This window comes from Schistocerca nitens, chromosome 1, assembly GCF_023898315.1.
Source record: "Schistocerca nitens isolate TAMUIC-IGC-003100 chromosome 1, iqSchNite1.1, whole genome shotgun sequence".
NCBI lineage: Eukaryota > Metazoa > Arthropoda > Insecta > Orthoptera > Acrididae > Schistocerca > Schistocerca nitens.
Genome location: NC_064614.1, coordinates 773,984,519 through 774,000,676, shown reverse-complemented (window position 1 = coordinate 774,000,676; position 16,158 = coordinate 773,984,519). Strand labels below are relative to the sequence as shown.

The 16,158-nt window shown below is 36.8% G+C and overlaps 2 protein-coding genes across 2 annotated transcripts in view; both read right to left on the bottom strand.

Annotated features, from left to right (window-relative positions):
• LOC126261620 (syntaxin-like) overlaps positions 1-11,708 on the bottom strand; it is an 82,107-nt gene extending 70,399 nt beyond the window's left edge. The window contains exon 1 of the mRNA XM_049958555.1: positions 10,789-11,708. Within this exon, the coding sequence (XP_049814512.1) occupies positions 10,789-10,821 (33 nt within the window). The 5' untranslated portion in view covers positions 10,822-11,708. The remainder of the gene's footprint in view (positions 1-10,788) is intronic.
• A 470-nt stretch (positions 11,709-12,178) lies between these two features.
• Positions 12,179-16,158, bottom strand: part of LOC126261604 (ankyrin repeat domain-containing protein 29-like) — a 627,165-nt gene continuing 623,185 nt past the window's right edge. Inside the window, exon 8 of the mRNA XM_049958554.1 lies at positions 12,179-14,901. Coding sequence (XP_049814511.1) covers positions 14,692-14,901 — 210 coding nt within the window. The 3' untranslated portion in view covers positions 12,179-14,691. The remainder of the gene's footprint in view (positions 14,902-16,158) is intronic.

Below are 16,158 nucleotides of genomic sequence, written 5' to 3'. Positions count from 1 at the left end.
GTGGCTAGGGGAGGTGTGGAAGTTCAGTCTCATGCTCACAAAATTACTGCTGGGTGATGCAAGCTGTGTGAATGAGGTCCCTGTCATCTTGGAACACAGCATCACCACATCATCTTGGAACACAGCATCACCACAGGGAAGCAAACACTGAACTGTGGCATGGACCTGATCATCTGAAATGGTATGGAATACCACAATATGACTATTTGGCTCTGAGCACTATGGGACTTAACATCTGTGGTCATCAGTCCCCTAAAACTTAGAACTACTTAAACCTAACTAACCTAAGGACATCACAAACATCCATGCCCGAGGCAGGATTCGAACCTGCGACCGTAGCGGTCACGCGGTTCCAGACTGAAGCACCTAGAACCGCATGGCCACACTGGCCGGCAATATGACTACTTAAATCATCACCAAAGCACAGTCATGTTTCACTCTTGGGATGTAAACTTGGCCAGAAGTTGAAAATAGTATGAAACAAGACTCATACAATCAAATGAATTTCTTCCATTGCTCCATAGCTCAGGTTTTATGGCTATGGCAGCACGTTTTTCTGTTACAGGGATTTGCATCCCTAATGAGCTGTTTTGGAAATTCCAGCTCACCCTGCAATGTCCTGCTTCTGGAGTTCCATCCACATTGTTTTATTGCTGGCAGAGTTTACTAGCAAGACATTCAGTTCTGCAGTGACCTTTGCAGCTGTCATCCCCCTTTTTTTCAATCACAATCTTCTTCAGTGACCATCTGTCACACTAATCACTCAGTAAACACTGTGACTTAGCAGATGATGTTTATCCACTTTCCTTGTTTACTGGTATAAATCTTTGACAGGAAACCCAGGAAACCTCAATAAACATTGAGATCTGGTGACTGTTGTGGCTAGGGGAGGGGTGAAAGTTCAGTCTCATGCTCACAAAATTACTGCTGGGTGTTGCAAACTGTCTGAACAAGGTCCCTGTCATCTTGGAACACAGCATCACCACAGGGAAGCAAACGCTGAACTGTGGGATGGACCTGATCATCTGAAATGGTGTCTTTTGAAAAACCAAATACTTATGCTCCATTTGTTATGGAAGCACCAACAATTTCCTCACATTTGATTTCACTTAGCTCTGTCACAGTACACTCACAAACACACAGAACAATGTTCTGGCTGCAGCTGACACCTGCAACATATTGAGGACATTGCAAAGGTACCATTCATGGACAAGTACGACTGCACAACCTGCAGGTTTGGCTATCATCTGCATTTTTGTTCAGGCATGCTTCTCTCAGTGTGTTTTGGATTGTTATTGCCCAACTTTGTAAATTTATCAAACTGCAAAAGCATAAAAGAAGTCCAGTTTTAGCCATTGAACCCCATTGTTTTTTAGAAGTGCTTCAAATTCTGGGACTTTGCTGTAAATTGTGGCCAGTTGATCACTATGATTTTAATGGTATCATCTGTAGAGATATCTCTTTAGATCTTACACTAATAATTTGAGTCTCCTACAGTTATTTATTTTTTATTTAGTTCTCTCTATTTATCCCCTATTCTGCTACTTCCCCCCCCCCCCCCCCCCCCCACAGACACACACACACACACCGCTACCTCTCCACTGCCCTGCCCACCGCCCAACCTGCAGCACTTCACTGTCAGCCATCCCCACCATACTATCCCTACCCCTCCCTGCCCCAGCCTCCTCCTTTTCCCGCACCCAGTCGCCACTCCCATCATGCACTGGTGCTCGCAGTGTGGTTTGAGTTACGTTTGCATGCGCGCGTGCTTGTCTATTGTTGACAAAGACCATTGGCCGAAAACTTTAAGTGTGAAAATCTTTTTGTTGTGCCCATCTGCAACTCAGCATCTCCACTATTAGGTGAGTAGCAACTTTCCTTTCCTTACTATTGTAACATTCCATCCTGGATTTTCCATTGTTTGACAGTTACTGTTATGTTAGATTACTCTGCAAATATTGTTGTTGTTGTTGTTGCGGTCTTCAGTCCTGAGACTGGTTTAATGCAGCTCTCCATGCTACTCTATCCTGTGCAAGCTTCTTCATCTCCCAGTACCTACTGCAACCTACATCCTTCTGAATCTGCTTAGTGTATTCATCTCTTGGTCTCCCTCTACGATTTTTACCCTCCACACTGCCCTCCAATACTAAACTGGTGATCCCTTGATGCCTCAGAACATGTCATACCAACCGATCCCTTCTTCTAGTCGAGTTGTGCCACAAACTTCTCTTCTCCCCAATCCTATTCAATACTTCCTCATTAGTTATGTGATCTACCCATCTAATCTTCAGCATTCTTCTGTAGCACCACATTTCGAAAGCTTCTATTCTCTTCTTGTCCAAACTATTTGTCGTCCATGTTTCACATCCAAACATGGCTACACTCCATACAAATACTTTCAGAAACGTCTTCCTGACACTTAAACCTATACTTGATGTTAACAAATTTCTCTTCTTCAGAAATGCTTTCCTTGACATTGCCAGTCTATATTTTATATCCTCTCTACTTCGACAATCATCAGTTATTTTGCTCCCCAAATAGCAGAAATCCTTTACTACTTTAAGTGTCTCATTTCCTAATCTAATTCCCTCAGCATCACCCGACTTAATTCGACTACATCCCATTATCCTTGTTTTGCTTTTGTTGATGTTCATCTTATATCCTCCTTTCAAGACACTATCCATTCCGTTCAACTGCTCTTCCAAGTCCTTTGCTGTCTCTGACAGAATTACAATGTCATCGGCGAACCTTAAAGTTTTTATTTCTTCTCCATGGATTTTAATACCTACTCCGAATTTTTCTTTTGTTTCCTTTACTGCTTGTTCAATATACAGATTGAACAACATCGGGGAGAGGCTACAACCCTGTCTCACTTCCATCTCAACCACTGCTTCCCTTTCATGTCCCTCGACTCTTATAACTGCCATCTGGTTTCTATACAAATTGTAAATAGCTTTTCGCTCCCTGTATTTTACACCTGCTACCTTCAGAATTTGAAAGAGAGTTTTCCAGTCAACATTGTCAAAAGCTTTCTCTAAGTCTACAAATGCTAGGAATGTATGTTTGCCTTTCCTTAATCTAGCTTCTAAGATAAGTCGTAGGGTCAGTATTGCCTCACGTGTTCCAATATTTCTACGGAATCCAAACTGATCTTCCCCGAGGTCGGCTTCTACTAGTTTTTCCATTCGTTTGTAAAGAATTCGTGTTAGTGTTTTGCAGCCGTGACTTATTAAACTGATAGTTCCGTAATTTTCACATCTGTCAACACCTGCTTTCTTTGGGATTGGAATTATTATATTCTTCTTGAAGTCTGAAGGTATTTTGCCTGTCTCATACATCTTGCTCACCAGATGGTAGAGTTTTGTCAGGACTGGCTCTCCCAAGGCTGTCAGTAGTTCTAATGGAATGTTGTCTACTCCAGGAGCTTTGTTGTGATTCAGGTCTTTCAGTGTTCTGTCAAACTCTTCACGCAGTATCATATCTCCCATTTCATCTTCATCTACATCCTCTTCCATTTCCATAATATTGTCCTCAAGAACATCGCCCTTGTATAGACCCTCTATATACTCCTTCCACCTTTCTGCTTTCCCTTCTTTGCTTAGAACTGGGTTTCCATCTGAGCTCTTGATATTCATACAAGTGGCTCTCTTTTCCTCAAAGGTCTCTTTAATTTTCCTGTAGGCAGTATCTATCTTACTCCTAGTGAGATAAGCCTCTACATCCTTCCATTTGTCCTCTAGCCATGCCTGCTTAGCCATTTTGCACTTCGTGTTGATCTTATTTTTGAGACGTTTGTATTCCTTTTTGCCTGCTTCATTTAATGCATTTTTATATTTTCTCCTTTCATCAATTAAATTCAATATTTCTTCTGTTACCCAAGGATTTCTACTAGCCCTCATCTTTTTACCTACTTGATCCTCTGCTGCCTTCACCACTTCATCCCTCAAAGCTACCCATTCTTCTTCTACTGTATTTCTTTCCCCCATTCTTGTCAATTGTTCCCTTATGCTCTCCCTGAAACTCTGTACAACCTCTGGTTTAGTCAGTTTATCCAGGTCCCATCTCCTTAAATTCCCCCCTTTTTGCAGTTTCTTCAGTTTTAATCTACAGTTCATAACCAATAGATTGTGGTCAGAGTCCACATCTGCCCCTGGAAATGTCTTACAATTTAAAATCTGGTTCCTAAATCTGTGCCTTACCATTATATAATCTATCTGAAACCTGTCAGTATCTCCAGGCTTCTTCCATGTATACAATCTTCTTTTATGATTCTTGAACCAAGTGTTAGCTATGATTAGGTTGTCCTCTGTGCAAAATTCTACCAGGCGGCTTCCTCTTTCGTTTCTTACCCCCAATCCATATTCACCTACTACGTTTCCTTCCCTCCCTTTTCCTACCGACGAATTCCAGTCACCCATGACTATTAAATTTTTATCTCCCTTCACTAGGTGAATAATTTCTTTTATTTCATCATACATTTCTTCAATTTCTTCGTCATCTGCAGAGCTAGTTGGCATATAAACTTGTACTACTGTGGTAGGCATGGGCTTCGTATCTATCTTGGCCACAATAATGTGTTCACTATGCTGTTTGTAGTAGCTTACCCGCATTCCTATTTTCCTATTCATTATTAAACCTATTCCTGCATTACCCCTATTTGATTTTGTGTTTATAACCCTGTAGTCACCTGACCAGAAGTCTTGTTCCTCCTGCCACTGAACTTCACTAATTCCCGCTATATCTAACTTTAACCTATCCATTTCCCTTTTTAAATTTTCTAACCTACCTGCCCGATTAAGGGATCTGACATTCCACGCTCCGATCCGTAGAACGCCAGTTTTCTTTCTCCTGATAACGACATCCTCTCGAGTAATCCCCGCCCGGAGATCCGAATGGGGGACTATTTTACCTCCGGAATGTTTTACCCAAGAGGACGCCATCATCATTTAACCATACAGTAAAGCTGCATGCCCTCGGGAAAAATTACGGCCGTAGTTTCCCCTTGCTTTCAGCCGTTTGCAGTACCAGCACAGCAAGGCCGTTTTGGTTAGTGTTACAAGGCCAGATCAGTCAATCATTCAGACTGTTGCCCCTGCATCTACTGAAAAGGCTGCTGCCCCTCTTCAGGAACCACAACCGAGCGAGGTGGCACAGTGGTTAGCACACTGGACTCGCATTCGGGAGGACGACGGTTCAATCCCGTCTCCGGCCATCCTGATTTAGGTTTTCCGTGATTTCCCTAAATCCTTTCAGGCAAATGCCGGGATGGTTCCTTTCAAAGGGCACAGCCGATTTCCTTCCCCATCCTTCCCTAACCCGAGCTTGCGCTCCGTCTCTAACGACCTCGTTGTCGACGGGACGTTAAACACTAATCTCCTCCTCCTCCTCCTCAGGAACCACACATTTGCCTATCCTCTCAACAGATATTCACCAACGGCAAGGTCCATGGTTCATATATGCATATATGTAACTGATATGTCAACAATATATAAAATATTGTTAAGATCTTATATTTAATGAACAAAGGCTTACATTGGGTTCTGTTGTCTTGTTTCATGGGAGAAAATTATCTGTTGCAGTTTAGAATTGAAGACAATAATACTTTTTCTGATTATATGCCATAATCATACACTATTTAAAGCATTCGAAGTGATAAATAATTTACATAAAAATGTATTTTCAAATATTTGCAAAATACTGACACCTTTACTCAGTTTCTTCAGCTTTAATCAGGATTTCACAACCAATAGATTACAGAGTCCACATCTCTTCTGGAGAGGTTTTGCAGTTCAAAGTCTGATTTCTAAATGTTTATCTTGTTGATGTTGTAGTCATTGATGTTATCATCAGTTTTGTTGCATCTCTCCATTTGCAAAATTCTGCAACCTACATCAATTTGAACCTGCTTACTGTAGTTGGGTCATGATCTCCCTCTAAGATTTTTGCTCCCAACATTTCCCTTCATTACCAAACCACATCCCTTCATTACCAAATTGACAATTCCTTAATGCCTCAGGATGTGACCTATCAATCAATCCCACCTTTTTGTCAGTTTGTGTCATATCACCCCCCCCCCCCCCCCAAAATTTGATTCAGTACCTCCTCATTAGTTATTTGATGTACCCATTCAATCTTCGGCATTCTCCTGTAGCATCACATTTTTAAAGCTTGCATTCTTTTCTTTTCTGAACTCATTATCTTTCACATTTCACTTCCATGAGGTGCCTCACACAAATTCCTTCAAAAACGACTTCCTAACACTTAAACTTATGTTTTATGGTAACAAATTTCACTTTTTCTCTTCACGAGTCATTAGCTATTTTGTTGCCCAAATAGAAAAATTCATTCGCTACCTTCAGTGTCTCATTTCCCAATCTAATTCTGTCAACATCACCTAATTTAATACAACTACATTTGGTTACCCTTCCTTTACATTTGTTGATGTTCTTTTATCTTATGATATATTTCTAGACCTGATCCTTTACTGTCTCTGACACAATTGAATATCACTGGCAAACCTCTAAGTGTTGTATTTCTTGTCCTTGAATTTTAATTTCCTTCGAAATTTCTCCTTGGTTTGTTTTTCTGCTTGTTCAATGTACAGACTGAGTAACATTTGGAGAGGCTACAACTATGTCTCAATCCCTTCTCAACCACTGCTTCCTTCTCATGTACTTCAAATCTCATTTCGGTTACTTTGTTTGTGTATGTGGACAGTATTTGCAGCAAATATTTAACTCAAGTTTTATTTGAAAATTGTTGATTTGTAACTTGGAACACAGGGATGTTAATAGTATAAATTTAAAAGAAACTACAGATTTAACATATAGCACTAGAAAATGTCATTTCCTCAAAAAAGGTGGAATTTTTAAAAAAAGGTGAAATTTAAAAAAAATGCAAAACAAAAATGTATCAAACATCGCTTCAGTACTTCGATGAGCTTATATGAAACATGTTTCTGTTATTGCCAAACAACTTTTGCACTTGTCAGTTATAACAGGAAACTATTGTCTTTGATCATGATGAAGAATGTTGTACTGAATACAAAATAACAACAATAATTATATTGATTTTTGTATGGTTGTGGATGTAAACTGTACTTGCATCAAAAGTAATTATTTTGGTTGGATAAAAGTGCAGAAGTTATGTGAGCAGTTAATTTTTGTTACTTCCACAATGCAATTTGTATTTTGTAAGGATATAAAATACGCAGTGGGCTAACACTAAATGATGTGTGGTTCTGAAACTCCCTGGCAGATTAAAGCTGTGTGCTGGACCGAGACTCGGTCCGGCACACAGTTTTAATTTGCCAGGGAGTTTCATATCAGCACACACTCTGCTGCAGAGTGAAAATCTCATTCTGATGTGTGGTTCTAATTATGAGCAAAAAAACAAATAATAATAAAAAAAACAAAGAGAAATCTCAGCTCCTTGTACCTCTCTCAAATATGTATTTATATTTCTCTCCCTACCAGTGTTACTAATATTACCAGTAATCATACCATTTACTGCACTATCTATGTACTGCACCAAAACTACAGAACTGTAGGTTGGTAGAGCACAACTCTATATCTGAATAGTTTCTTTTATTTCATTATAATATATTTCAATCTCTTTCATCTGCAGAACTAGTTGTCACATACTGCAGTAGTTGTTACCTTTGTATCTATCATGGCTACTATAATGTGCTCACTAAGCTGTTCATAGTTGCTTACTCATATTCCTTCTTTGTTATTCAGTATTAGACCTACCACTGCATTAGCTCTATTTAATTTTTTGTTGATAACATTGAAACAACCTGACAAGAAGTTGTGATCTTCCTGCCACTGTGGTTCATAATCTCCCACTGCATCTAACTACAATCTCTTCTCTCTTTTTCTGTTTTTTGCATCCCTAACCTACCTACCCAATTAAGAGATATAACATTCTGGCCCCATTGTGATCTTCCTGCCACTGCGGTTCATAATCTCCCACTGCATCTAACTACAATCTCTTCTCTCTTTTTCTGTTTTTTACATCCCTAACCTACCTACCCAATTAAGAGATATAACATTCTGGCCCCATTGAATGCCAGGTTCTGTTTCCCTAATCACAACATCCTTCTGAGTAGCCCCCACCCGGAGATCCAAATTGGGGATATCTCTTACCTCTGGAATATTTTACCCAGAGTAGGCCATCATTGTTAAACCAAACAGTAGCACTGAATGTCTACATAAAATGTAATTGTTGGCTGTATTTTCCCCTTGCTTTCAGCTCTCTGCTGTAACAGCACAACAAGGCCATGATAACTAATTTTATAAGGCCACAAGAGCCATTCATTTACACTGTTGTCCCTGCAACTGCTGAGAGGGAACTATGTGTTTGTTGTGCCTCTCCACAGATACTTTTCCATTAAGGTCGTATCTGCAATACAGCTTTCTATACTGTTGAGGCACACACGCCATTCCACCTTCGCGAGGTCAGTGGTTTATATGGGAACTTTCGATAATGGACCAAAACTTTATCTCGGTTTTTCATAAAGTATTTATTGATCATAAAAGAAAAGCTGTATTAGGCTTTCACACTTGGGACAGTGCTAATCAAGTTACAAGTAATGTGAGCAAAAATTGACATGATCTTCAGTATTTTCTAGAAAATTGTGTTTCACAGTATGAGAGGATTGCAAATTTTTTCCTGGACAGAATATAAAGCCGTGTCTCCTGCTTTGTGTTCACTATTTGTTTTCTCATTTTTAAAGATTTTTATCTGTTTTATCCCCCTTGCATTCGTCAACACTACCAAATGGTGAAAATAAATTTCTTCCTATGAACTTTTTCTCTGAAGTAGTAGTAATGAAATGTAATATAACCAACTTATCTTCTACATGTAACAAAGAATCATAATACAATAAAAACCAATCTCTCATTCAGAACTAAAATCCTCTTATTAAATAATATCAGCCTGAAACTTAAAACTTTCCTCCAGCTAAAATCCTTGATAGAAATTAAAATCTCTTTGAAAACTAAGATCCTCTTGAAAACTAGATTCTTCCTGTAAACTGAAATCTTTTTGGGATTCATCTTATTGAGAAGTTACTAAACTAGTGAAACTGGTTTATAAATACCAGGTTAAGATTTGCTACCTTTCATAAGAACTGAAGTCACCTTCAATGTTTTTACATTATTTTGCTGTGATGCAGTCAACATACATGTCATACATCACTTCAAGTTTTTAAATAAGTGGCATTATTTTGTACTCTGAGCAAACAAAGAAAGCAGCTTGAAGTGTTTGTGAAGATAGTGTCTTCATGGAGTTGTGAATGTTTCTGAAAGTATATATGAAAAATATTATTTTACATGTTTGTCTTCATGAATATTTAAAATAATGATTACTGTTCTGAAAACGATAGGAATGGTGAAGATTACAGAAGGTGTTAAACCTGAAATACCTCTCCATTTTGACCGAGGAATAAGTGATTTTAATTAATGGTTTAATCTACTACAACTAGATGAAGGAAAGTAATTAATTTTAATGTAATTAAAAATAGCTATAAATATGAAACGTGGGACGTATTAAAGTTTAATGTGGAATAACAGCACAAAATCCAGAGATATTTAGGTCCGCACTCTATTATATGTCATCACTGGTTGTCTAAGTAGCTCAGCAAGCAACACAACTTTATAACAAGAAATCATTATACATTCTTGTCTGCTATTCTATCTGAAGTAGATGAAACTGTAACCTAATAAACAGAAATAATTGGTTGTTTGAATGTAGCTGTACACAGTTGATGAAAGAATTTTACAAAACGTAATGAAATATCACTGCTGTGTGCAATATAACACTACACAAACAGACTCTCACTCCCTCACAGTGTGTCAGGTTGTGGCAGTACAATATTTTCTTGTTCATTAACTTTAAACTGTTAGTATATTTAGTTTAAGATTTGGCACCAGTGATGAATTTACCCACTGTATCTACAGTATTGTGTCCTGTGACTGACAAGTCTGTTGCGCAAGTTTTATTTATTCGTGTCTGATGTGTGTTTGAGAATGTTATAATTGCAAATAATTTGATATGAAAGGTAATAAATCATTTAACACCAAATGTGTGTGTCATCAACAGGTACAAAAACAAGACTGAGAATTTTGCTAGCTTTTAGAAGAATCCTTTTAATCACCAATCAGATCCAAAGAAATTCTGCCTATTAGCATTGTAGTCATGAAATATATCCCCTTTAGTGACAAGATTTCCTTTTCATACTAGCTTCGCATGACCAGATTGCTAAAACAGCGAAGTAAATATATCAGTATTGGTGAGGACTTTGCACAGTAAAACTAACAGTAACTAAAAAAGAAATTTCTACTTTCCAAACCTTGCCTGATATTTAAAAAGAATCAAGTTTTAGCAACAGAAGTATGAAGAAGACTGTCTTGCTGTGACATAAATGGAAATGAAAGAAGGTATTAACTTTTTGTTTTGAAATAAATCCAATTATAATTTCAAAGTTTCACAGTATTCACAAATAGTGGTGGTGCTGCTGCTGATGCCTATATCAAATTGACATAATTGGTGAAAAAGGCCGTATTTGTAACTACAACATTAATATAAAAAAAAACATGAGAAAATATGTTATGATTGTTTTGTTGTACAACTAATCTGAACTTAAATTCAGCCGCAAAGCTTCTCCTTGTATATGTGTCATAATTTTTTGGCAATAACATGAATGCAATCACAATAAATACAAGTTTGGCAATCTTACAAGTTGTATTAATTTCCACATGAAAACAGTGTGTGTTAAACACTCACAGATTTGAGATCTTTTATCCTGTCTTTCACCATGCTGCAGTGCACACATCAGGTGTGGCTATGATGAATAACATTCTTGTGGCTAAAGAGATAAAAACTTATCTTACCTGAACCAGATTAAATAGAATTATCTTCACCAGCTAAATGTGTTGCAGCAATGCCACTTCTACTGAATGTTAGCTAATGAAGTCTTTCTGTCAAACTGAATGGGGTTTTTGTTCTCTGTATTTGAAGCCTTCAAGTAATGCAAAGGTAGTGAATATTTATACAGATTTTACAATGAGTGTACCCTCCTGAAAAATTATAGTGTTGAGCAATTCCCTCATTTGTGACACACACTGGCCATAACAAGATATGTGAGCAAAGGATCCATTTCTTATAATTCACTTAATACCATTGTACTGTCACTGTAGTTTATAAATGATGAAGGATAATAAGTTTCTGATCGTGAACAAGGGCAAGAGAGTGAAAGAGTGTTGAATGGGTTGTATGTTGTATCAAAATAGAAAAGGAAAACATGATTTTAAAAGTTGCTACTATATATAGATTCCAAAAATTTTGATTTCTTAGTCTCATGTTGTCAATACTATTAATTAATATAATTAGATGGGTACAGACATTTACAGTTTGGTGTGCATTTACAGAGCAAAAATTAATTGTTTGGATGTCAAATGTCTTGTCAGGAACATGACATGACCGAAATAGACAGTACTCATATGCAAGCAGTATTGATGGTTTTGTTGACTGTGTTTTTCATGCATATTAACCAATACTCAGAATAACAAGATTATTAAATTTTAATAAAAAAATAAATCTGAAGTATCTAGCAAATGAAATATTCTGTGTTTGAAATGTTTTATTGCAGCTTCCCTTTTCCCTGAAATTGAGTCTTGGCACAAACGTATCGTAATTCTTCATAAACAAATCCTTTGGTGTTTTTCACCTTATTTCTTAAACAATAGTTCTGACTTTTTAGAATAAATGAAGGGAATATTTGCACCATTTGTATTTAAAGAGGCTGCACATAAAAAAGATATAATCTTAAAAAATTATTGCTTGTTTGATTCATATCCTACTACTTCTCTTTCCTCAAACTGTTTCCATTTTGCAAATGTGTGATTCTGCATACCATGACTGCACAATTTATATTTAAAAAAGTATGTAATTTCCCAAAATATAAATTATAGATACTCATTGATTACAATGGCAAGTTTCACATTTGCAATAGCTTCACAACTGTGATGGTCATGAAACTTTTTTAAATTCTGTTTGTCATGCCCTTGTAATTAAAAAAAAAAATACATTACATGTGTGAACTGATTGGATTACGCATACTGAGCACATTGATGAAAATAGATTTACAGGGAGTATGTAAAAAAACATCTGAACATGCACATTGTGTTATATATTTCAAAATTTAAGCATAACAAATTATTCAACTTCTGGTACTGATACACACAAATTCAGGTATTAACAAAATATTGAATACATTTGTAGCAAATTTCAACAGACTTACAATAATACTTACATAATTTATTGTGTAATGTAATATCATAGGCAACAATTTCTTTTCTTGTGAGCGTCTTGGATTTATAAAGCATAATTGTAGGGATCCTGTGGCAGCCATCCCATTTATGCTACATAAAATTGGCCAAATGTCTTCACATCCCACATATGCACTTTCTCTGAGGATACACAGTAACATGAATAGAAATAATGTTAAATACTACTGTTAAAGTAATCGTAGGTAAAGAAAATCATAATCAATGATGATTGAAGTTACAATGAAATACTGTCAAGAGTGTTTCATCTTTCAGAGCCAGCAACTGGCTCCAATGAAAAACAGGAAGAAAGGAGGAAAAGAATGGAGTGAGGGTAGGAAGTATAAGATCTTAAGGGTGATTGATTGCTAGGAAAGACACAGCAGTTGGAATGATGGCAAACAAATCAGTGAAACTATGGTACAATAGTTAACAGTATTAACTGACCAAGTATTTAACTGATTTTGCTTCTCATTCTGCAGTTTTTTCCCTTGTATATATCTGTTGATTCTGAGTTCCATACCAATTTTTCTATACCTAGTTGCCTTCCAATATTTTCTCCTTCAATATCCACTGTTGACAGATGTTATCGACAGTGATAATAGTAAATAAAAGAACAAAACCTTTCTTTCTGCTTCACCAGTGCTGATCTTTATCTTAGTTTCATTGTAATCTTCTGCAAATTTATTCTTTATTTATTACAAAGGGGAAGCTCAGTATTCTTCACAGCTCCTGGAGAATCATTTTATTAATAAAAAACACATGGAAATTCATCTATTTTTCAAGATGATTTTCTGTGCCCAATAATGATGTAATATGTATAGAATATAATTAATAGAATGACTAAACTTCCCATCATAGAAATGGACATTAGTGAAACGCTAGTTTTCCAAACAGTTTCTCTTAACTGTTGACAATGAATACACAATAATGTCACTCAAACATCACTCACTCATTTTGGCTATCTGGCAGAAATGCTCCTATAGCTCATGAGTTGGTACACATCTGAGTCTTATTTTCAAACAAAAATAATAAAAAAACCTGCTGAATACTATTACCATCAGTGATTTTCAGCTTGTCCTCAATAATAATCATTTATTCATTGTATAAATAGCTACAGAAAAACCAATTTATTATTTTTCGATAAAGAGATATTGCTGTCAGTCCACTCTTGATTCAGTATAAGCCAGAAAATAAATTCCTTCAAATTTCTGTTTTCTCTGAAGGTCATTTTATAATCTCCAGCTGCACAGAGCAATGTGACTTACTACCTGACATGTCTGATGCATCAATGCATTAAGGTAATAAATGTTCACAATAAAATCTCTCTATTTAATGTAATGATTAACAAACAGGTTAATCATTACAATGATAGGTACTCATTTAACAAAATATAACTAGTATTTACAGTTCTAGTTCAACAAATTAATTTATACATTCTGCCAATACTGATTAACACACTTTCTTAAAATTATATATGCATTTACAAAAATTGAACATGTTAAAAAATATACATGTCTGACTCCACATTACTTGCTAGTTATGCGTACAAATGAGATTCTCTTTCTCACTTATTGACAGTAAAGTTCAGCATTTAATATCATTTTTCAAGGTACTGCGAACTTTCCCTTCCCTGAAATGCTGAGTACAGAGATTCATTATATGATCATGCCTAGTTACATACTTAGGAGCTAATGCTCTAGTCTCAACTGATAAAAGATTTGTGATAATTGCAATATTGTTGTAAATAGTAAGCACTGATGCTTGACCAATGGTTCAGTCTGTACACAATTAACAACTGGCTTAGGCTGTACGCAACTAACAAAATAAAGTGAAGTTCTTTGATGAACAAACAAGTTCCATGACACACAGATCAAGTGTTTCATATCTCTTCTGGTGATCTCAAAATGTACTTATTGATACTAACGAAAAAGTTTCAAAATATCCAGTAACTGCATTCCACTGTATTCCAAAAATAATTGTTTATGATAGACTTTTGAAGTTTTATTTTTACATCAAAATAAATAGGCAAAATGGAATTCAAGTAAGTACTGAGCATATATTACAAACTGTAGATGATTTCAGCTTTTTTCCATACATAATAAAAATTAAAAACTAGTAAATGGAATGCCGTAACACTGAGCTATGTTGAAAATTGTTATTAATTTTTTGCAGTCTATTACTGTACTGTTCCTGGTTTATCAGTAATCCTGAATTACAATGCAGCAAAAAACTCAAGTGGAACAGCTCCCAAAAATGGAAGTACCAGTGTTAAGTTTTCCAGTTTCATATCCTTAGAGACCTAGGCATGTCAAATCCTTCACCAAATTGACATTGCTCTATTTGTGCTCAGATCAGACTATCATTGCGCAGGAGTAGCTGCGCCATTGGCACTTGCCCAACGACTGGACAAGTACTCCACAACAGAAGTGTGCTTAGCTTCTTTTGCGAGTTGCAGGGGTGTTGCACCTTCTTGGTTATGTAGGTTGGGATCTGCACCTGCTGCTAGCAACTGTTTCACCACTGCCACCTGACCAAAGAGTGCTGCTGCATGCAGAGCACTCTCTCCATTCTGAAAATAAAAATTAACATACTGTAAAGGAAAACAAGAAGACCTCTATGAACATTAGATCCGGCTGTAAAGCCTTGTCACTGACAAAATATTTGAAAAATTATAATGAAGTTGTCAGAATAACCCACCAGAAGTTGGGACAACAGAATCAGTTTATGGGAGACCTCCATATTACAAAAACATCCTCTCAGAAAATAAATATTCCAAATTTGCAGGAACACAGCGTAATCTATACTACTATATAACAAGTCACTGTTTAATAGTGGTACCAAAAGTCTTGAAAATATCTTGGCCGAGTCATTTCGAATTTTTACACAATGCTCCAATAAATACTTGGATGTACATACTTTTTAAATATATAATATATGGGATTAGCCTAAATGATTTATTGGGTTTCAAAACACTGTAAATTGGCAAATAGGTGACATGCGAAAAGATACACTCACGAAGTTTGAAAAGCCCACCTCATGGCTCACTTGCATACTAGATGACTGGCCTGTAACAGCAATCTTATAGTTGGTGTCAGAAGAGAAGAGTATTTGTGTGTAAGAATATCAACTGAGAGCATTCAGTGTGCATTCATAAACCAATATGGAAAAGCTGCACTGATCAGCAGAGCATTTTGCATTTGTTTCGCCAGTTTCATGATACTGCTTGTCTGTGTCAACAGAAAAGCACGTGGTGACCACTTGTCTCAGAAGAAACCATCAAGCACAGGAGACAGAACTTTGTGTGCAGCCCACAAAAATCAACCATTTGTACAAGCTGTGAACTGGGCATTCCATAGAAAACAGCTTGGAATGTTTGCACTGGCATTTGCATTTTTATCCTACTGTTTGCAACCGTTACAACATCTGCCTCCAAAAGTTTCTGTCCATTGATACGAGTTTTCTGTCAGAGTGCAACAAGCTTGGGAAGATCAGGATGGCTTTGTGGGAACATTGATATTCAGCGATGAGGTGACTTTTCATCTGTAGTGAAACATAAATCATCAGAAGTGAGTGTGGGATACTGAATTGCCTCATGTCCACATGGAGCTGGAAAGGGATTCGCCAAAAGTGAATATCTTCTGTGCCATATCCAAGACCAAGGTACAGTATATCACCCCTTTTTCCTCATTGAGCAGATTGTGACACGTTCCATGTACCTGGAAATGTGGCTGTTACCACACCTGACTCCTTGGCTTTCATCTTTCAAAGGATGAGGCTACACCTCACTGGAGATCAGCCATCTTCTAGTTTCTCAACAGAAAACTGC